The 23,332-nt window shown below is 43.0% G+C and overlaps 1 protein-coding gene, 1 long non-coding RNA gene and 1 pseudogene across 2 annotated transcripts; all 3 read right to left on the minus strand.

Moving 5' to 3' along the window:
• Positions 1-11,375: 11,375 nt before the first annotated feature.
• On the minus strand, positions 11,376-14,085 carry LOC123183328 (uncharacterized). Its single transcript, XR_006492494.1, has 3 exons — positions 12,839-14,085; positions 12,608-12,753; positions 11,376-12,527 (listed from the first exon to the last, which is right to left on the minus strand). It is a non-coding gene; the product is annotated as an uncharacterized lncRNA (long non-coding RNA).
• A 1,534-nt stretch (positions 14,086-15,619) lies between these two features.
• Positions 15,620-17,899, minus strand: LOC123183327 (F-box protein At5g07610). The gene is made up of 2 exons (XM_044596116.1): positions 17,664-17,899; positions 15,620-17,566 (listed from the first exon to the last, which is right to left on the minus strand). Exon 2 carries the CDS (start codon positions 17,552-17,554, stop codon positions 16,370-16,372), a length of 1,185 nt encoding a protein of 394 aa, XP_044452051.1. The 5' UTR covers positions 17,555-17,566; positions 17,664-17,899; the 3' UTR covers positions 15,620-16,369.
• Positions 17,900-20,754: 2,855 nt separating this feature from the next.
• On the minus strand, positions 20,755-23,145 carry LOC123161340 (structural maintenance of chromosomes protein 3-like; annotated as a pseudogene).
• Between the last annotated feature and the right edge of the window lie 187 nt (positions 23,146-23,332).

The following is a 23,332-nucleotide window of genomic DNA, read 5'->3' on the forward strand; positions in this document are numbered from 1 at the left end:
ATCTTTTGGAATCTAAACTAGTGAACTCGGTCAGACCGAGTCATAGTTCGGTGGCACCGAGACTGCTAGGGTTTCACAGAGAATCAAACTAGGTCACACCGATTTGCAGTTTTCGGTCAGACCGAAAGTGCAAGTGCAATGGCCTAAGCCAAATCGGTGAGACCGATTTCTACAACTTAGTCTGTCCGAGATGAGTTCGGCGGAGACCTAACCCTAAATTTTCAAATCAAACCTAACCTAAGGGATGTTTTCAGTGGATAGAGTGTTTGCATACATGGTGATGATCATGGTAGAACAATGTGCTACGAATCAAAGGTAAAAGAATAGCACAAAGGATCGAACTCGTACCCTAGTTCGGCGGAGTTCGCTACAGCGGCAACGGAGGGGTAGAATTCCATTGACGGCGATGGAAACCAGCGGCTGGAGGTCGCTGGCGGCGAGAAGACGATCCGGAGACCCGAGGCGGCAGAGCAGGATACGCGCGGGCTGAGAGGTTTCGAAGAAATTTCCAAAATCTCACCCGTGGGTTTATATATCCCAACCCTGTCGGTGTGACCGAGTGGAACAACTCGGTGGCACCGAGATACAGAATCGCAAGCGGTTACTGCAACTCGGTGTGACCGAAGAGTTCAAATCGATTGCACCGAGATTGAAAACCTAGATCAACTTAGTGATCTCGGTGTGACCGAAATGGATGACTCGGTCATACCGAAATGCACAAAGAGGTTTTGGAAGTTTAAGTCTATGACGAATCGGGGACTTCGAGTGCTCCTCACACAGAGTGGTTCGAATCTGACTTGATCAAACTTTGTGATGTAGCATGAATAGAGTTTGAGACGAGAAAAGCATAGATAGCTAGAGGGAGTTCTTAGGCATTCTTGTCCATCCATTTGGCAAAAGAGAAAAAGCCAAACAATCAAAGCAACAAATGGATGTCCTCGAATGAGTAAAATATGCATCCAACATGCTCACACAATAAAATGACAAATGAAATATGTGACAAAGTATGCACAAACACTCTAGCATCTATCAAGCAATTTGGCGATGACTAGGTCATCTATATATGAGTATATTGACTTAGGAGTCAAATGAGAACATTTGATCATAGGTCATACTCATCGTTTAAGCACAAGTGGGGTTGTGCTACCTCTTGAGCACTGCGTTGGTTTTCCCTTGAAGAGGAAAGGGTGATGCAGTAAAGTAGCGTAAGTATTTCCCTCGGTTTTGAGAACAAAGGTATCAATCCAGTAGGAGGCCACGCTCAAGTCCCTCGCACCTACACAAACAAATAAAAACCTCGCAACCAACGCAATAAAGGGGTTGTCAATCCCTTCACGATCACTTACGAAAGTGAGATCTGATAGATATGATAAGATAATATTTTTGGTATTTTCATAATAAAGATGCAAAGTAAAATAAAAGGCAATAAAAATAGCTAAGTGTTGGAAGATTAATATGATGGAAAATAGACCCGGGGGCCATAGGTTTCACTAGTGGCTTCTCTCAAGAGCATAAGTATTACAGTGGGTGAACAAATTACTGTTGACCAATTGATAGAATTGAGCATAGTTATGAGAATATCTAAGCATGATCATGTATATAGGCATCACGTCCGTGATAAGTAGACCGACTCCTGCCTGCATCTACTACTATTACTCCACACATCGACCGCTATCCAGCATGCATCTAGAGTATTAAGTTCAAAAGAACAGAGTAATGCTTTAAGTAAGATGACATGATGTAGAGGGATAAACTCATGCAATATGATATAAACCCCATCTTGTTATCCTCGATGGCAACAATACAATACGTGCCTTGCTGCCCCTGCTGTCACTGGGAAAGGACACCGCAAGATTGAACCCAAAGCTAAGCACTTCTCCCATTGCAAGAAAGATCAATCTAGTAGGCCAAACCAAACTGATAATTCTAAAAGACTTGCAAAGATAACCAATCATACATAAAAGAATTCAGAGAAGATTCAAATATTGTTCATAAACCCACAATTCATCGGTCTCAACAAACACACCGCAAAAGAAGATTACATCGAATAGATCTCCACGAGAATCGTGGAGAACTTTGTATTGAGATCCAAAGAGAGAGAAGAAGCCATCTAGCTAATAACTATGGACCCGAAGGTCTGAGGTAAACTACTCACACATCATCGGAGAGGCTATGGTGTTGATGTAGAAGCCCTCCGTGATCAATGCCCCCTCCGGCAGGACGCCGGAAAAGGCCCAAGATGGGATCTCACGGGTACATAAGGTTGCGGCAGTGGAATTAGGTTTTCGTGGATGCTTCTGTTGGTTTGGGGGTACGTAGGTATATATAGGAGGAAGAAGTACGTCGGTGGAGCAACATGGGCCCCACGAGGGTGGAGGGCGCGCCCAGGGGGGTAGGCGCGCCCCCTGCCTCGTGCTCTCCTGGTTGATTTCTTGACATAGACTCCAAGTCCTCTGGATCACGTTTGTTCTGAAAATCACGTTCCTGAAGGTTTCATTCCGTTTGGACTCCGTTTGATATTCTTTTTCTGCGAAACTCTGAAATAGGCAAAAAAAACAGCAATTTGGGCTGGGCCTCCGGTTAATAGGTTAGTCCCAAAAATAATATAGAAGTGTATAACAAAGCCCATTAATCATCCAAAACAGAATATAATATAGCATGAAGCAATTAAAAATTATAGATACGTTGGAGACGTATCAGGTTGCCACTTTTACATAAAGCATTGTTGTGCTCACATCATTAGAGTTTCTTTAGCTCAATTGATTAGAGTAAAGCTCCCCCTAGATGTGATATCCCCCCTAAGAGGGATGAACTAACCTTGGGTTTTGTCGATGATGACTTCATGTAGGTGTTGAAGATTTGGATGCTCAATGTTGATGTAGATCATTTGGAGCAATCCTTTGGAGTGAGTTGCACTTTCAATACCTACACGGGTTAGTCCCACAAGGAACAAACAAGGATATCCATAGACATAGAGTGATATTCTCAGGAGATGATGTCCATGAATGCATTAGGTTACCTTGTCCCTTGTCTTACCAACAAGAGGGTTTGTGACTCCTTGAACTAGTGCAAGATATGGAAGTTGTTTGCACTTGTCCTTGCCAAAATGATAAGAGTGAAGTATGTTGGCGGAGTCACACTCAAGAACTCTCTAGTTCTTCTTCTTCGGGATCCACACCATCTTGATGGGAATCCTTGGAGTTGTAGTCGTACTTGATGAAGTGGAACTTGATGTAGTCTTGGGAACCCACTTGACCAAGGCCTTAGGTGCTTCTTCGAATGCATCAATCTCCTCTTGAAGCTTGTCCTTGCCTTTTAGCTTGTGGTCTTGTGGTGGAAGATCATCTTGAGCTTGTGTTCCTTGGAAAGAAGTAGGATCATACTTCTCTTGTTGAGGAACAAACTTCGTCTTGGGGTATTGATCTTCTTCCCACTCAACTCCATTGGCATTGAACTTTTGTTCAAAAACAACACCTTGATTCTTCCGGTGTCTTCCTTGCTTGCGTACAATTTCCTCAAATTGCTTACTTCCGGCAAGACTCTTGTAAACACCTTTCTCTATAATTCCCTTCAATAAGCTATTTTCTTGCTCAAGTGTAACTTGGCTAAGAGAATCATTAGTGGAATCAAGAGAACTACTAGAAGCAACAATATTGGATTTAGCATGACTGTTGTTACTACTAGAGGAAGAATCTTTCTTGTTCTTATTGCTAGATTTAACTTGTGGCATGTAAGTAGACAAGAGTAAACGCTTGGCAATGTAAGAAGAACTTTTCTTGCAAAGATCATCATTGATTGCTTTTAAGAACTCATGCTCTTGCTCAAGGTTGAGCTTTTCAAAGCGTAGCTCCTCATGAGTCTTTAAAAGTTCTCGATGATCTTCCAAGGTAATTTCATGAGCTAACTTAAGAGTGTTTAGTTCTTTAGTTAGACGCTCAATCTCCTTCTTATCATCGTCATTCGTTTTATCTTGATTATCATGATTAATAGCAAGTTCATCATAGTTTTCATAACTAGAGTTGTCAACAAGTAAATCATCATGTCCTAGCAAATCATCTTCATCACTATTGAAATCAACATACTCGGGGTGTGATACCTTTGGACCTTTGGCCATGAAGCATCTTCCAATTCCTTCATTTGGTGAGTCAAATATGTTGTAGGAGTTGGTTGACACAAGTGCTAGACCGGCAACACCTTCACTTGAGTATATTCGGAGTCGGAGTGATAACTTCTTTCGGAGTGATGGTCGGAGTCGGAGTCGGATACCCATTCACCAACATGAGCTTGATGTCTTCTTTTTGTGTAGCTTTTTGATGACTTGTCCTTCCTCTCCGAATCCTTGCTTCTCCGAGAGGGTCTTCGTTCATAACGATCATCTCTACTCCTCTCTCTTGGCGGTGATTCTTATCTTCTACTCCTTCTTTTGGGAGAATCTTCTCTTCTTTTGTAGGGAGCCGTACACTCATTGGAGTAGTGTCCGGGTCTTCCACAATTTTAGCAATTTCGTTCACGACTCGAAGATCTCTTGTCATTGTAGGACCTTGACTTGGAGCTTCTTTCCTTGCTTCTACTCGTGTAGAATTTGTTGAAGTTCTTCACCATTAGGCTCAATTCTTCATTGAAGGTTTGTTTCTCACTTGATGATGTGGGAGCTTCACATGAGGCTTTGTAAGCACCACTTGACTTGTTGTGGAGCTCTTCCTTATCCTTAAGTGACATCTCATGAGCAACAATTCTTCTAATGACTTCCGTTGGCTTGAGATCTTTGTAATTGGGCATCATTTGGATCAATGTGCACACGGTATCATATTTTCCATCCAAGGCTCTTAGGATCTTCTTGATGATGAATCTATCGGTCATCTCTTCACTTCCTAAGCCGGCAATCTCATTTGTGATGAGAGCAAGCCTAGAGTACATTTCAGCGACACCTTCACCATCCTTCATTTTGAACTTGTCAAGTTGACTTTGAAGCACATCCAATTTGGATTCCTTGACGGAGTCGGTACCTTCGTGCATATCAATCAAAGTATCCCAAATTTCCTTTGCATTCTCAAGACGGCTGATTTTGTTGAATTCTTCGGGGCACAATCCGTTGAAGAGAATATCACAAGCTTGAGCATTGTATTGCAGCATCTTCAACTCTTCCGCGGTAGCTTCACGGTTCGGTTCTCTCCCATCAAATAATTCACCTTGCAAGCCAATACACACAATAGCCCAAACGGCGGGGTTATGTCCAATAATATGCATTTTCATCTTATGCTTCCAACTAGCAAAGTTAGTACCATCAAAGTAAGGACCTCTACGGTGGTAATTTCCCTCACTAGATGACATACTCTCCTAGGTTGTGAAACCAAGGCTATGATCACCAAAAGCTATGGAAATCAAAGCAAATGGAGACCAAAGCTTTGATACCACTTGTAGGATCGAAAGTATGTCTAGAGGGGGTGATTAGACTACTTAACCAAATAAAAATCTAGCCTTTTCTCAATTTTAAGTCTTGGCAGATTTTAGCAACCTAGCACAAATCAAGTAATCAACCTACACATGCAATTCTAAGAGTATAGCAGCGGAATGTAAAACAATTGCATATGAAGGTAAAGGGAGGAGTTTGGAGGGAGCAAATGCAATGTAGACACGGAGATTTTTGGCGTGGTTCCGATAGGTGGTGCTATCGTACATCCACGTTGATGGAGACTTCAACCCACGAAGGGTAACGGTTGCGCGAGTCCATGGAGGGCTCCACCCACGAAGGGTCCACGAAGAAGCAACCTTGTCTATCCCACCATGGCCATCGCCCACGAAGGACTTGCCTCACTAGGGTAGATCTTCACGAAGTAGGCGATCTCCTAGCCCGTACAAACTCCTTGGTTCAACTCCACAATCTTGACGGAGGCTCCCAAGTGACACCTAGCCAATCTAGGAGACACCACTCTCCAAAAGGTAATAGATGGTGTGTTGATGATGAACTCCTTGCTCTTGTGCTTCAAATGATAGTCTCTCCAACACTCAACTCTCTCTCATAGGATTGGATTTGGTAGAAAGATGATTTGAGTGGAAAGCAACTTGGGGAAGGCTGGAGATCAAGATTTATGTGGTTGGAATGGAATATCTTGACCTCAACACAAGTGTAGGTGGTTCTCTCTCAGAAAATGTATGTTGGAAGTGTAGGCATGTTCTGATGGCTCTCTCCATGAATGAAAGAGTGGGTGGAGGGGTATATATAGCCTCCACACAAAATCTAACCGTTACACACAAATCACCAAACTCGGTGGGACCGAATTATAAAACTCGGTCAGACCGATTTAGTTCAAAATGTGAACGTTAGGATTTTCGGTGGGACCGACATGTCAACTCAGTGGGACCGATTCCATTAGGGTTAGGGCATAACGTAATCTCGGTGAGACCGATTACACAAACTCGGTGGGACCGATTTTGGTAATAAGCAAACAGAGAGTTGGTCAGGCAAACTCGGTGGGACCGATTCGCTCATCTCGGTTAGACCGAAACATTACGAAGGGGAAACAGAGAGTTTGCATTGCAATCTCGGTGGGACCGATCGCTCATCTCGGTTGGACCGAAAAGTTACGAAGGGAAACAGAGAGGTTGCAATCCCATCTCGGTGAGACCGAGATCCCTATCGGTGAGACCGGAGTGACTAGGGTTTGTGGCAGTGGCTATGTCAAGAGAACTCGGTGGCGCCGGATAGAAAGATTTCGGTGAGGCCGAGTTTGACTTTTTGTTTGGGACATATGTGGATATGAGAAAGTAGTTGAGGGTTTTTGGAGCATATCACTAAGCATTTTGAGCAAGTAACTCATTAAGCAACACCTCACCCCCTTTTAATAGTATTGGCTTTTCCTATGGACTCAATGTGATCTTGGATCACTAAAAGTAGAATGTAGAGTCTTGTGCTTTGAGCTTGAGCCAATCTTTTGTCCTTAGCATTTTGAGGGGTCCACTTTCTAGTCCATGCCATGCCAATCATTGAGCTTTCCTGAAATACTTATCTTGAAATAGCATTAGCTCAATGAGCTATATGTTGTTAGGAATTACCAAAACCACCCAGGGATAGTTGCACTTTCACTTACAGGGCTCCACTCAGGAAGTTTTATAGGTTGCTGGGACACAATTCTCCACTCCTCCAAACAACAAATCACAGCAACAAGAGGAAGCTGGTACCGGCCTCCACAACAAGTGCTCTACACATTAAAGGCAAAAGAAAAGGAGAGGGGACCAGTTATGGAAACTGGGGTAAGGAGTGCCAGGCTCCAGCACATTAAGAATTGATTTAAGAAGGAAACTTGCAAAAATAAGAATTGCATGGCTTGCCATGCTGCTGCTCCTAACTTTAAGAGTATGGTGGTTAAAAATCTTAATGCTTCTTACTGCAAGGTGGAGCCTAAAAACACAAGTGAGAAGCTGCTTACTAAGAAGAGGGCCAAGAAGGGTGGCAAGGCTGAAGCAAGGAAAGTTGGACCTGCTACTGGGAAGGAGGGGAACTGGAGGCCCTCAAGAAAGGATCTAAGCCTACGATTAGTCAGATGTTTAGTTCTCTGAAACTCTGTCTGAAGTGTTGTAATAAGGATTTTATGTATTGCAGCTACTTGTGTTATGGTCTTTTTTCTCAAAATCTTTTGTTGTTATCCATGGACTAGTCTTTCAATGAGCTGGGCTTTTCTTTACCTATGGCATGTGATTGTTTTTTTCAAGTAGCAACTACATTAATGAATAGAGCTTGGAAAATTCTCAACTTGAATGTTAGAGGAACTAATTCTAGCAATAAATGGTTGCCCATTTCTTGTAAAATTGAAGAATCTGATTGCTCCATAGTGTGTCTACAAGAAACTAAGAGCTAAAGTTTTTACAGTGCCTATCTCAAGAATTTCTGACCAAGAGGGATTTCTAAATTTGAGTTTTCTCCATCTAAAGGTGCCTCTAGTGGGTTGCTGATTGCTTGGAATGATAATATGTTCCATGGCGAATGCATGTTTAAGAACAAATTCTCAGTCTCAGTTAGGTTTACCTCTGCACACACTGGAAATTCTTGGATGATAACCAACATCTATGGGCCCAGTAACAATGATCAAAGAACTGAATTTATTGATTGTTTGCAAAATATTCAGATGTCTGATGAAATGGACTGGCTTCTAGCTGGGACTTCAATTACATCAGATATCCCCACAACTGAAATTTTGGCTCTGGTGATATTAACAATATGATGCAATTCAGTGAAACAATTAGCTCTCTAGCTCTTGTAGAAGCTCCTCTCTTACACATGGAGTAACATGCAGGAAGCCCCTCTGCTGGAAAGACTTGACTGGGTTTTCACTTCTGAACATTGGACAAGCTCATACCCAAGCACAATGGTTATACCTCTATCCAATCCCATCTCTAATCATACTCCATGTGGCATCACTATTGGAACTTCTATTCCTAAATCTCAATTATTCAGGTTTGAAAACTTTTGGCTGGATCACCCAGACTTTCAAGATGTTGTCAAACCATTTGGAGCCAAGATGTGCAAACACAAGACAGTGCCAAAAGGATCACACCAAAGTTTAAACGACTTAGAAAGGGACTCAAAATTTGGTCTAGAAATATTTCTAACCTGGCTGTCATTATCAAGCACACCAACAATCTAATCTTCATGTGGGATATGACAGAAGAGTACAAAAGTATTTCCACCATTGAGTTTAATAGCAAAGAAATCTTTAAGGAACATCTTTTGAAAATTCTACCATATCAAAGAATTTATTGGAAACAGATGGCCACAATCAGATGGGTAAAATTTGGAGATGAGAACTCTAAGTTCTTCCAAGAAAAGGCTAGGCACAACCATATTGCTACCCTACAAGATGAAAGTGGCTCTGAATTCAGTGACCATCATGCAAAAGCTGTTATTCTTTGTAGAGCCTTCAAGGAAGGGCTAGGAGTTTCAGATCAATCCTCCGGTCTGTTGCAATTTACATCCTTGCTTCACAGAAACAATAATTTACTTCATCTAGAGGATCCCTTCTCTAAGGAAGAAATTGCTAATGTTGTCAAACTGATGCCCTCTGATAGAGCTCCCCTGGTACTGATGGTTTTAAAGGAGCTTTCATCAAAGCATGTTGGAGCACTATACGTGAATATTTCGATGAGCTCATTGATGATTTTTACCATGGCAAGATATCCCTCCAAAGCATTAATGCATCTTACATCACTCTAATTCCTAAAAAGGATGCCCCTCTTAATGCGAGTGATTTCAAACCCATATCTTTGCTAAATGGATTCATCAAGATTATAACTAAGCTCTTGTCTAATAGGCTGCAGAAGGTAATTCTAAGCTTGTTACATCCTAATCAATATGATTTCCTCAAGAATAGAACAATACAAGACTGTCTTGCTTGAGCTTTTGAATATTTGCACCAGTGCCACTAGTCTAAAAATTCAATTTTGGTGCTCAAATTGGACTTTGAAAAATCGTTTGATATGATTGAGCACAGTGTTGTTATGGAAATTCTCAAAGCTAGAGGATTTGGAGAGAGATGGCTAATGTGGGTCAACATGATCTTTTAAGTTTTCCACTGCAAGAGAGGAGGGTCAGACAGGGTGATCCTCTCTCTCCCCTCCTATTTGTTCTGGCTACAGACCTGCTACAATCTATTTTTGATGAAGCACATCAACATCAACTCATCCAACCTCCAATTTGCTCAACAACTAATCCATAGTTCCCCATAATTGAGTATGTAGATGATATTGTTTTGGTACTTCCCGCAGATACAAGGCAGCTAATGCATGTCAAGAATCTCATTCTTCACATTGTAGATTTCTCTGGACTTAAAGTCAATTACAGTAAGTTTGTCCTGGTGCCTATAAATGTGCCTGTTGATTGGCTGCCATCTTTGGGTTGCCAACAAGAATCCTTCCCCTTCACATATCTAGGTTTGCCGATGAGCATCAATACGCCTAAAATTGAAGACTCCAACCCTTTGATGATGTGCGCAGAAAGAAGATTAGCTGGTTGCTATACAATGTTGTCCTATGATGGAAGGCTGCTACTAATCGAGTCCGCCTTTTTCCTCTCTACCCACCTTCTTCATGTGCTCTCTAGCTCTCCTAGTTGGAGTAATTAAGCAAATCAACAAGTATCTTCAACACCTGTTGTGGAGGAAGTTTGGCATGGATAACAAAGGTTCTGCTCTTATAGCCTAGGAAAAGATCTGTAAACCAAAGCTCAATGGTGGGCTAAGTATCCTTGATACTACTATCCAAAACAAAGCACTTCTACTAAACAACATTTTCAAGTTCTTCAATAAGCAGGACATTCCTTGAATAAACCTTATTTGGGAGAAATATTATAGTACTGCCCTACCCATGGATAAGTTGGAAGGATCTCTTTGGTGGAATCACATCTGATACCAACTTTTAAGCAGGCCAGCACCTGTAAGATTGTAAGTGGAGAATCCTCTATGTTTTGGTATGATCACTGGAACACACAACCACTCTCAGTCCAATTCCCAGAACTTCACTCCTATGCCAAGAACACCAAGTTATCTCTAAGAAATTTCAAGGAACACCCAAACTGGACTGAGCTTTTTCATATGCCTTTATCCACTCAAGCTTATAACCAGTATCTGCAGTTACAGGACCTAATACCTGATTTGGATATCTCTGGCAAGGATGTTTGGACCTGCAATGGAGTCACCACTAAATTCTCATCGAAGAAAATGTATAATTATCTGCTGGGAGAGCTGGATGAACACCCTATCTACAAGCTCATTTGGGGGAGCTCAAGCAGATTGTAGCATAATTATTTATTTATTTTTGGCTTGTTGCTCACAACAGAGTGAACACTAGATCCCTGCTTCACAGGAAAGGTTTCCTTCTGGAGGACTACCACTGCCCAATCTGTAATCAAGAGGCTGAGGAGACCATTTATCATCTACTCTGGGATTGTCATGTTGCACAAACATGTTAGGATTCTCTCACCGCCAACAGGAAAAAAGGCACTTTTGTTTGTGAAGATGCAATTCTTACTATGGAATCTCTTCCAAGTCCTTTCAGTATGGTTGCTGGAATATCTGGTTACAGAGGAACGACAAGACCTAGTTCTTCTCCAATGGAAGATCAAGAACAAGCATGCTGCAATGTTCCAACAGTGCTTAACTGACAATTTTTAAGTCATGTATTCTCTTCCAAAATATGGGATTGGTTAGTTTGGCTTGGTTTGTGTGCTCTAGACTAGGCGTTTATTTGTTCTCTTTTTTCCTTGCCATTGTAACATACTTTTACATAATAGAAGACACCGAAGAACATAACTCTTATTTCTCGGGTTATCAGCAGGCTCCAGATGGGCCAAATTTTGCAGCAGTGCGGTACAAATAGATGAATCTAAAAACGTGCGTTTCCAATCACGCTCATGTTCCCAAAGCATACTTAAACAAATTTTACCAATCCAACGACTCCTAAGCATACTCAAACAGGTTACCAGTCCAAAGGCTAACTACATATACACAGCTAGTGGCCTACAATGTCCAGGAGTAGAGGAATGCCAACACACACGCCTTCCTGTGCTAGCATCTTTCCGCGGGAAACAAAGATAGTCGTGCGTATGATAAGGGCTGCCAAGATTTAACTGAAAATGTTAAGATGAACAACACGCACGGTCTGGGCAGAGCTTCTGTCGGCCTCAGCTGGCGTTGTGCGTCTGGTCATGCTCGACAAAGTCCATGGCCTGCTCTGCTCCTTGGACGCCACGTTGATATAGCTCACCCTGTTCCGTAGATCTTGTCCGCCACCTTGAGGATCTCTGGCCTCAATGTGGTGGCTATGAACTGCGTGTCCACCAGGTCGGCCAGACGCCTGACCACGCCCACAACAGGACTTGCCGAAAGCAGCGGCAAATATTCGGATGGATGTTCCCAGCAGCAGCTGTATACCATGTGATTCAGCTCAATGAACACAGGAGGGCATAGTTGGGCATACCCAGCTAGACAGACACTAGACCAGGAGATGTTCGTTTCAAAAAACAGGCATATGAAGGCTCTTCTATGGCGAGGATAAACAGGTAGAACGGAGCTGGATCACATCGTTGGATAGTGAAGATCAGTGTTAATGCCACCACTGCCTTTCTTTTTTTTTTGAAAGATAGGGGTTTCCCCCCCGCCCCATTTTTATTGATGAGGCAGACAGAACAGAGTTTCTCCCTTGCCAGTGAAGGAAACCTGAAACATGACTAAGCATGAGTCTCCAAACACACAGCCTTTAACAAATTTGAGGAAAAAACAAACAGGGTGTCATCACCATAGTGATTCGGGAAGAGCTTACTAACTGGGGAATAGTTTTTTTTTGACAGGACAGCTTGGGAAATAGTATCATCTAAATTTCTATGATAGATTTCGAATAATATGTGCATGAATACATAACAGATCTCTGCAAAGAACACATGCCTTGACTTCCACACCAATATACTTCTCTATACTACCTTCAGGATCTGGTTCACGAGCCGCGTCCTCATCAATGTCATCATCGCCAGCATCACCACCCTACAGAAATGGAGTGAGTTAGGAATTAGAAGTGCAAGAAACAGGACCAAAGTTGGTGGGTAAAGTAAGGAAATCGAAACCTTTTTCCTCATCATAACCAAGTATCCGTGGCCACCTTGCACTGATTAAGAGAACACTTCACGGAAGTGCCTCGCAAACTCCTTTAAATATGTGTTCAATTGATTCATCCTTCCTTGGTCTAAAACTGATATCAACTCTCTAATTTCTGCAATACCAATCAGCAGATTTTATGAGATTCTAGTCTTAGGACAATCAAAAGGGAAACAAGTTTTGCTGATCGGAAAGCTTACCTCGTCATCAGCATCAAGTTCAGCGCGTCTTCTCCGCTGTTCAGTGAAGTTCAGGAAGGACTAATTACTTCAAATGCTCAGTGCAGTCATAAAGCAGCTGCTGCTTGTTCTTTCTCTTGTACCTTTATTATTGGCCAGAAAATAACTACAGCATGGTTAACACTATAAAAAAAGGTATTGTGCGGCTTAGTTAGCCAGTTTAGCATCAGCAGGCAATTGAGCCTAAATCTCGGATTTTCTTCATATACTCATCTTGCTTGACAAGATACGTGCTCGGTGCTCCTGCTGCTCATCAACTGTTCCAAGTCCCTCATCTTGCACAGTCTGCTCCAAAGTAGCTTCAAGAGCCTGTGTTTAGATGTACATGACACATAACAAGTCAACAGTAGCTATACAAGTTAAACCCCAAGGAAACACTATAGCTGTATGAATTACCTTCAGATCATTTTTCCGTTGCTCCATCTTTCTTGAATTGGCATTAACAGCATCGACATTAGCTGCCCAAAAGATCTTTTAAGGGGGTTAGGGGGGAACATTTGAGGATGGTGTCTCAATGGTGAAAGAGGTGGTACCTGATATGTCCTGCCTTCTAGCGCTTTTCACATATTACAACCCGATCCTGAAGCATGGTGTCACCAACTTCATGTCTGTTGTTAAAGAAGCCGGTGCACATGGTAATGCCTTATAGTTTCCCATAGGTTAAGTGATGTTCTACATTAAAATGTCATTCAACTCATATGGCCACCTTGTTAATTATCTGAAATGCGGCACCGCTTCTCCTGTATGTTAGTTTTTACTAGTGCACAAGATTTCAGGTAGAAGATTGAGGAATTAAAAGCTGCATAACAGCATAGACATAGACATATATCCACAGCTATATTTTACATGACAATAGTTTACACGCTGTACAGTGATGTTAGTAATATGGCACTTTGTTGCTGTTGTGAAGTTCTATTCTCACTGTGACAATCAAGTTGCATATGTATTACCATGCTGCAGGTCTTGTGGTACCTGATGTTCCTCTGGAAGAGACAGACATTTTGAGAAGCGGGGCTGCCAAGAACACCTTGAGCTGGCAGGCTCTCTTTTGCATTATCCATTTTTCCATCTCTTGTGTCTCAACAAAAAAGGGTTGAATATTCTCTTTAACTCTCCCTATCTTTGAAGAAAGGCCACGCTTGATATTTCTTATTTAAGCACTGATGCATAATGATGAGTTACGCTTATTGGCTCATTGCTTTTCTGTAATTTAAGATGCTGATTAGTCTGGATTCTGGAATACTGAAGAAATACTCAGCATCAGGTGTTGATTAATTGGGAATATTAAAGATGCCTCTTTTGTTGCTAAGTTGCTTACATTATTTTTGTTATGTCTTACATTAATGCGTGCAGGTGTTACTAAAAGACCAACACCAACAGAAAGAATGGGGAGAATTAAAAGGCTTCAGAAGGATTTGTTTATCTTGTAAGTGTCCATAACTCGAATCAATTTTGCTCTCTTAAAATCTGTTCTCATATAGCATATTCTCCTTATTGCTGATCAGAAAGATCTCATAATGGCCAACATAGTGTGTATTTTAAAACTTAAGAAGAGTAGAGTGGTTTATCATCTTAAGTTGAGGGAATTTATCATCTGAAGTTGACTTCATAAACTTAAGAAGAGACATGCTTCGGCCCTTAAGAAGGGTGTATTTTAAAACTTAAGAAGAGTACAGTAGTTTATCATCTAACCTTTGTTGAGAGAATTTCATCATCTGGAGTTGACTTCATAAACTTGAGGACACATGCTTCTGTCCTGTCATGTTTTTTCTCTTCAACAGAGGCTGTCTTGGCATGCTTTTGTGCTGACATGCATCCTGGTGCTAGCTGTGCTAACTGCTAAACTGAAAATTATAATGAAATGTACACTACTGTTTAAAAAGACTGAGACGCCTTGGTTATGTTCTGGCGCTTCTCCATTTGGCCTTATGAATCATAGACAAACGGGATTCACTTGACTTGACATTGTTGAGGTTGACTATTCGCGATTCTACTGAATCTGTTTGAGCGTAAGTTGTCACATGATAGGCTATTTGCTAAGTTGCAGTAATATTTGCTATTCAGGTAAGCACTTCTTCAGGAAATTAAGCAGGTTTGCCAAGTCTTTCTTTATTGTTACTCAGTGAACTAGAGTTTTGGTCTGCTATAAATGATGCAAAGATAACATCCCTTTGTCCCAATCCCATGTCAATGATTTCCTTTTTTTTTAATGAAATAAACAGCATTCCTCAGTGTTTATCATTGTACAGGTGGTTTCAACATGGCAGTGCTAGTACATATAGTGTGAATAAATGGAGGAATGACCCGGTTAATATGCCTGTCGTTCTTTATTTTGCTATAAACTTTTCGAACAGTCAGCTGTATGAGAGAGACCCAGGCGCTAAATTTCAATAAAAGCTAGAAATACTTCCTAGGTTGAGCAAGAACTGTCATGTCGAAGTCAACTTCCTGGATGATACATCTTTCTGGTTTGATATAGCAATCCCTTTTTGCTTTTTTTACTATATAAATGGATGCTAATTACTGTTTCAGTTAAATACCCAGGAAGATTTGTCATCCAGTTTGTAAAATTAACTGGGCAGTAGTACAATCTTATAAGATCGAAGAACCAATCAAAATAAAAATGAATTTGCTGGTCGACCTGAACCTCACATATAGATATGAACTCCATTCTCAAAGGAAACCAAACATCTACTTTTTGACTAAAGTTTGCGTTCAACTTTATTTTTGTAGTTTATGTCATGAAAAAACAAAGCATATATTTTCATTTGCATTCCTATTCATGCTGTTATCGCTATTCAATGACAATCCTACCTTCACAAAAGTTTCCAGTAGCTGTATTAAAGTTTACAAGCCACTGCATATGACAGTGGTATAGCAGTCTAGTCAGGAATTCATCGCAGAACTATAATGGCCTTGGACAGTTTACTCAGAACAAGGACACTATGGGGTGCTAAGAGTGATGGTGATGAACACTGAACCTGTGTGGCATTCCATATCCAATCTTCACTAGTGGTGTCACTGAATCACTTGTGCTATTCTTTTTTTTTTTTGAGGGGAAAGATTGCAATTATATTCTCTTCCTCTAAAAGGAATAAAATATAATTGTGTTCTCAGGCTAGCACATATTGGTATTGGTTGACACAATGCGAGCAGAATTCACTGAAGGAATCTCCCAGAATGTACAAAAATTCAGAGAAGTTGATCCAAGATTCCAAGGTACTGTTAAATCACTCCAAAGGAGACATCCGTTTCAAATAACATATGACAGAGTACTACTTTCAAATGCATCAGAACAGGAAGATATCAATAATTTAACTGTGATCCATAACAAGCTGCAGACTGAAGGTACTAGCACTAAATAACTGGATAGAAAGAGCACCTATCCAATCAACACCTAAAACCATCGATACTTGGACCATACCCGACATCTGATTCTCATGAAGGCACCGGAGCCACGCCGACTCGGCAAATGTGAAGCTGCTCCAAAATTCACTGAGGAACGGGCGGCTTCTCCACAAAACAGGGAATGTACGGGTGAAATCTTTGCGCCCAGCGGTCTCCAAGAGAGCAGACAATATCCAGTTTACCGGTATCCATATTGTAGGACATAAGCAATGCTTCCTGCCCCGCATCTTGAAGGAATATCAGATTGCACTCTGGATGGATCGCAACCGGCTGGTAGAATTCGTTGGGTGCACGGCAAGGGCTTCCTAGCAGTTCAAGAATGCTGGCAGTACACTTCAAGGTCCACAGTCCGCTAGCATGATCCTCGAGAACCCAGACCAAGAGCCGGCATTTACCTTCATTTTCTACACGCGCGGTGTATAGGCGTCCCTGCGACAGCCCAAAGAAACCGTTATTGCTGGTGTCCGGCATACGGATCCTCCTCCAGGTTTCCCTCTCTGCGTCAAAAGTGACCATGGAGCGTATCACTCCCTCCCAGTCCACCTTGACCACAGGATGGCAGACAGCCAGATGCAGAGATCCATTGAAGTAGACGCATCCCGATTCCTCGCCAATCATGAGGTTCTGGGAGCTCCACGCACTCCCAACGGAGGTCCACTGCCCGGTGTCTGAAGAGTAGACCTCCACCCTCTGAACCCCAGCGAAACTTTGCACGAACACAAACACCTTGAAGCGGCGGGGAGCGGCGGGGTCAAAGCACAGGCGAGCGGTGTTGAGGCGCGTCATCATCTCGTTCCGGGGCACCGGCAGCACGGCCCAGATCTCCTTGGTGGCAGGGTTGCACACGACAAAATCCGCCTCGTCGCTCATGTCAAACTTCCAGCAGCAGCAGATGAGGATGCCGCCGCAGCAGTGAATGGGCGTGACGTGGCAGTAGCCGCGCACGAAGCTGAGGGAGGGGTCGTCGACCATCGGCCGGCCCCACCCGGACAGGTTGAGGAAGCTGACGCCGTAATGGCGCCGGCCGTCGCCGACGTCCACTTGGGAGTAGCAGAAGAAGCCGGAGAGCGTCTGCGGCGACCTCCTGCGGACGGCCGGGTCGGAGCAGAGCGCCAGCCACGCCGTGGACACGCACTTGAAGCGGCAGAGCGACCGGTATGGCACCCGCGACAGGATCTCCGACTGGATCTCCGGGAGCAGGTCGCCCCAGAGGCTCTCCGCTGCCGGCGGATTCTCCTCCTCCTCCTCCTCCTTCTTCCTCTTCTCCATCCCAAGGGGGTGCTGCGAATGGCAGAGGCGCTTAGGGTTTTGATGAGATGCGCTTCCTCAAACCGAAGGTGAGGAGAAGGAGAGGGGAGGAGGGCGACAAACCTCACACCTCAAACGCGATGGGGATGGCGGCGACGAACGGGACGACGGCGACGACGACGGCGGCGGAGATGGCGGAGGCGAGCTGCCGAAACCACCGGAAGGGGACTCTGCTCTCACTGAAAAAAACGCACTCTGCTCCGTGTTTGGCGGCCCAAGGATAAAACACAATTGCGGCGGCCTCTCGGCCCAAAATGTGCCTTAGATTAGATAGAGCACATGATTTTCTAAGCTCAAAAAAAAATCGAAGCTAAAAAAAAAGTCGGCCGGCGGATAACTAGAAAATATCCGCCGCCTCGCTGGCTGTTGGATGGACGCGAGGATATCCATCCGATCTACCCATCTTCCACTATTTACCTTTCTGAAACACGGCATGTGTTGCAGATTTTGTTTGCAAAGGGGATCTTGTTGCAGATTTTTTTTTTTAAATAGAGGTTTGTTGAAAAAAAATGTCTTCACTTTTTTGCAACATATCTTCATCTTTTGTACTCCCTTCGTTTTTTTTACTCCGCATATAAGATTTGTTCAAAGTCAAACTACACAAATTTTGACCAAATTTACATAAAGAATATGAACATCTACAATACTAAAACTATATAGTATGAAAAACTATATAGTATGAAAAAACGTATCATGGTGCATCTGATAATATTGATTTCATATTGTGAATGTTTATATTTTTTAATATAAAGTTAGTCAAACTCTACAAAGCTTGACTTTGACCAAACCTTATATGCAGACTAAAATAACGGAGGGAGTAACATAGATGATGTTGCGGAAGGACTTTTGCAACATGGGTGATATTGTAGAAACTTTTACAGCATATGTCTAGTTGCAGATTTTTTGCAACAAAGGTCTTGTAGCATTTTTTTTCTTTGCAACAGAGGTCTTGTCGCAGAATTTTTTGTGACAAAAGTATTATTACGGAAGTCAGAAAATTTGCAGAATTTTTTCGCAACAAAGGTCTTGTTGCAGAATTATTCTGCAACAGAGGTCTTGTTGCGGAAATTTATAATCTTTTTTTCAATCGATGCCCGTGCGAGCTGAGGCCCTGCAACTGTTCCACGTGAGACGAGAGCGATAGGATTTTGATGTTTTTGGGGAAGGAAAGGTGGAGAACAGGCAGGGCCACATGGAAACGTGGTAGGCGATGGAGGCGGTTGATGTTTGGGAGCAATCCGCCGGTGGATGCTAATCATTTCCCCCAAAAAATTATTTTTCTAGGCACTTAATTACTTGAGCCAAAATGCAGGCCCCATATTTTCAGTAATAAAAGAAAAAGAAAGTGGTGGCCTCACAAATATTATGCTAGTACAATTGAACATCATGTGACAAGATTTCGCACTAAACTTTATTGCAAATATTGTTGCCTCCTAGAGAATGGTGCGTCTGCCTTCTGAGCAGCACTATGTGATGATCATGGAAATTTTATAGCGGGGAGTAACTGGAATTTTTTTTTGGTGCAAACATTGACAAATGTTTTGCTCACAAAATTTGATTGCGAAATGACATTCGTGGAAGTTGTGGAAAAAAATCGATGATCCAAAAGTGTTATTTTCAAAAGCATTTTGGAGTGCTGATATTGCTATTTTTTTGCCACGACTTTTACGAATGTCGTTTCACCATAAAAAAATCAAGCATTGAAAACATTTGTCGAAGTTGACCGCAAAAAAATCAGAATTTTTAAATTTATTTTCATTTTTTGTGATTTTACTATTCATCACGAGCAGAATATGACTTTTGGGAGTGACTACATAATGCCCCCACATGGACTCGGCAGCCATGGGCCCATGGCGGAGGCAATTGCCCATGTAATGGTTTTGTCCTTGCCGGACAGGTGGGTTTTTTTTTGGAAAAACTTCCAATCTATTCATCTTCAATCATGGTAGTACAATGAACACTAGAAATAATAAAAATTACATCCAGATCCGTAGACCACCTAGCGACGACTACAAGCACTGAAGCGAGCCGAAGGCACGCCGCTGTCATCGCCCCTCTCTCGCCGGAGCCGGACAAACCTTGTTGTAGTAGACAGTCGGGAAGTCGCCATGCTAAGGCCCCGTAGAACCAACACACCAGAACCGCAACCGCCGCGGATGAAGAGTGTAGATCAAAAGGATCCAACCTAAAAAAACACGAACGAAGACGAACAGGTGGGTTACAACAACAAAAAATTGCTGAATGGAGGTGGTGGTGGACACAATGAAGAAAGGAGGCAACTCAGGCAGTGTTGCAGCAGGAACCCCCGGCTTTGGGGGCTCCTTGCATTTGTTTTTGTTTTGAGATATTGAGGGAGTAATATATGAGCATGTTAGGGAAATAGGTTTGCAGTTTGCACTGATTAGTGGAAATATGTTATCGGCTGGGAGGCTGGCCTCAATGCGCACTAAGCCAGGATACGGCATGGGCCCTGTGCTCCATAGGAGGTCTGTCTTTTGGAAGGTTCATCATCTTGGCGTGCACGCCAAGGATCCCTCACTCGATCAGGGCTCTAGATCAGTTACGAAAATTTGTAACCCTAGGCCTCGTTCCCCCTTATAAGCTGAGGCAAGGGGGTAGTCGAGGATCATCCAACATCTTGGCATCGTCTCATAGCAACAATCCATTTATGTTGTAACTTGTAACCCCCCTCACACGACACGACACGAGGCGTTTTCCCACAATCAATCAAAACAGAAGCAAGAGTAGGGAGGGCCAGAAGCTAGGTTGGAGACCAGGAGAATGTGATTGGGGTCTCCAATTCATCGGCGTGGATTTGGACATCCGCAGAGAGACAGAAACTGGGTTGCCACAACCACATTCTCATCCCAGAGCAATACTGTATATAGCATGCATGAGGACAGCCGGCAACTGGTCAAAGCTACCAAGACGATGGCCTCCCAGTCCCAGGAAGGCCGCCACAAATTGATCCACAACTGTGAGTTTGATCTCTTGGAGGGAGACTCACGATATGACAGGACGTAACTGTAGCTCCTCTTCATGGTCAAAAGCCTCAGCTCCTTTCCCGCAAAAAATAAAATAAAATAAAATAAAATAAAATAAAGGCCTCAGCTCCACCATGATTTATCAGGGCCTCCTCAACTGCCGGAGCAGCAGCGCCATCAAGTTTCAACATCTAAGGCCTTGACCACCTCGTCAGAAATCTGCTCCTTGAACTTGAGCTCCAGGGCGCTGATCGCCGCTTCGGTGATGTCCTCCCCATCCTGAATGATTCCTAGGCTGCGGCAGACCAGCTATGCACAAACGGGTTACCAGTCCAAAGGCTAGCTAAACTACATATGCACAGCTACATTTAACAGCGAGTGGCCTACAATGTCCAGGAGTAGAGAGGAATGGCAACACACACGACCAGGTATCATGCAGTAGAGGAATGTACGATGGACTGCCAAGATTCCAACTGAAAATGTTAAAGACGAACAACACGCAGTCTGGGCAGAGCCTCAGCTGGCGTTGTGCGTCTGGTCATGCTCGACCAAGTCCATGGCCTGCTCTGCTCCTTGGACGCCACGTTGTTGTAGCTCACCCTGTTCTTGCGCGTCACACCATAGATCTTGTCCGCCACCTTGAGGATCTCTGGCCTGAATGTGGCCGCTATGAACTGGGTGTACGCCAGATGTCGGACCACGCCTACAACAGTACTTAAGGAAAGCAGCAGCAAAGATTCGGCTGGATGTCCTCAGCTCAGCAGCAGCTGTATACCATGTTTTTTTTTTTGACGAGTCAACGGCGGGCTTACGCTGGCCTGAACCATATATTACCGAGTGAGGGCCAAATACAAGGGGTAGCAAGAGGTACATGGGGGGAGACAGAGGATAAAAGGAACAAAAAGAAAGACAAAAGATTACATAGAGGTTATAATCTCGCGGAGAGGTACAGCAACATGGTTCCCCAGTCTTTGAGCAGGGATTGTTTCTGAGCATTCTTGCAGCGGTTGGACCAAAGAAGAACGTCTTCCGCCGCTGCCCTAGCGATGCGATGGATGCCCCAGGTTTCATTTCGGAAAACCTGAGCATTGCATCTTTTCCACGTGTTCCAAAGAATGGCAATGATCACAGTAGATCGGACTTTGTTGGTGAGAGCACCAAGCCATATATCACAGCTGTATACCATGTGATTTAGCTCAATGAACACAGGAGGGCATAGTTGGGCATGCACCCAGCTAGACAGACACTAGACCATGAGATGTTCGTTTCAAAAAACAGGCATATGAAGGCTCTTCCATGCCCAGGATTAAAAAGCAAAAGAAATAAATAATTAAAAGGATACTCCCGACAGCCCTTCTGCACTGAGGATCCAGAGCAGCATCAATCTCATCAAACAGGTAGAACGGAGCTGGGTCACATCGTTGGATAGCGAAGATCAGTGTTAATGCCACCACTGTCTTCTGCCCTCCAGACAACTGCTTCATGGACTGAGTTTCTCCCTTGCCAGTGAAGGAAACCTGAAACATGACTAAGCATGAGTCTCCAAACCTGAAACAGCCATTAATAATTTTGAGGAAAGATCAAACAGGGTGTCATCACCATAGTAATTTAGGAAGAGTTTAATAACTTGGTAACAGTTTTTTTCTTTTGACAGGACAGCTTGGAAAATAGTATCGGACCATCATCTGAATTTCCATGATGAATTTAGAATAATATATGCATGAATACATAACAGATCTCTGCAAAGAACACATGCCTTGACTTTCGCACCAATATACTTCTCTATACTCCCTTCAGGATCTGGTTCACGAGGCGCGTCCTCATCCATGTCATCATCGCCAGCATCACCATCCTACAGAAATGGAGTGAGTTAGGAACTAGAAGTGCAAGAAACAGGACCAAAGTTGGTGGGTAAAGCAAGGAAACCGAAACCTTTTTCTTCATCATAACCAAGTATCCGCGGACACCTTGCACTAATTAAGAGAACACTTCACGGAAGTGCCTTGCAACTCCTTTAAATGTGTGTTCAATTGATTCATCCTTCCCTTGGTCTAAAACTCATATCAACTCTCTAATTTCTGCATTACCAATCAGCAGATTTTATGAGATTCCAGTCTTAGGACAATCAAAAGGGAAACAAGTTGTGCTGATCAAAAAACTTGCCTCGAGCCTCGTCACCAGGATCAAGTTCAGCCCGTCTTCTCCGCTGTTCAGTGAAGTTCAGGCACGACTAGTTGCTTCAAATGCTCAGCGCAGTCATAAAGCAGCTGCTGCTTGTTCTTTCTCTTGTACCTTTATTATTGGCCAGAAAATAACTACAGCATGGTTAACACTATAAAAAAAGGTATTGTGCAGCTGAGTTAGCCAGTTTAGCAATGTAAAACAAATGGAAACATAGGTTTCAAAAGCATCAGCAGGCAATGAGTCCAAATTTCGGATTTTCTTCATATACTCATCTTGCTTGACAAGATACGAGCTCCTGCTGCTCATCAACTGTTCCAAGTCCTTCGCCCCATCTCGCACACTCTGCTCCAAAGTAGCTTCAAGAACCTGTGCTTCGATGTACATGATACAAAACAAGTCGATAGTAGCTATACAAGTTAAAACCCAAGGAAACACTATAACTGTATAAATTACCTTCAGATCATCCCTTTGTTTTTTTCTTTTGCATTAACAACATCGACATTAGCTGCCAAAGGATCATTTAAGGGTGAAGGGGCATCATTTGAGGATGTTGTCTCTATGGTGAAAGAGG

Source organism: Triticum aestivum, chromosome 1D, assembly GCF_018294505.1.
Source record: "Triticum aestivum cultivar Chinese Spring chromosome 1D, IWGSC CS RefSeq v2.1, whole genome shotgun sequence".
Classification (NCBI taxonomy): domain Eukaryota; kingdom Viridiplantae; phylum Streptophyta; class Magnoliopsida; order Poales; family Poaceae; genus Triticum; species Triticum aestivum.

Excerpts from the sequence above, each read along its gene's own strand:
- LOC123183327 (XM_044596116.1), bottom strand. The coding sequence starts at position 17,554 with ATGGAGAAGAGGAAGAAGGAGGAGGAGGAGGAGGAGAATCCGCCGGCA.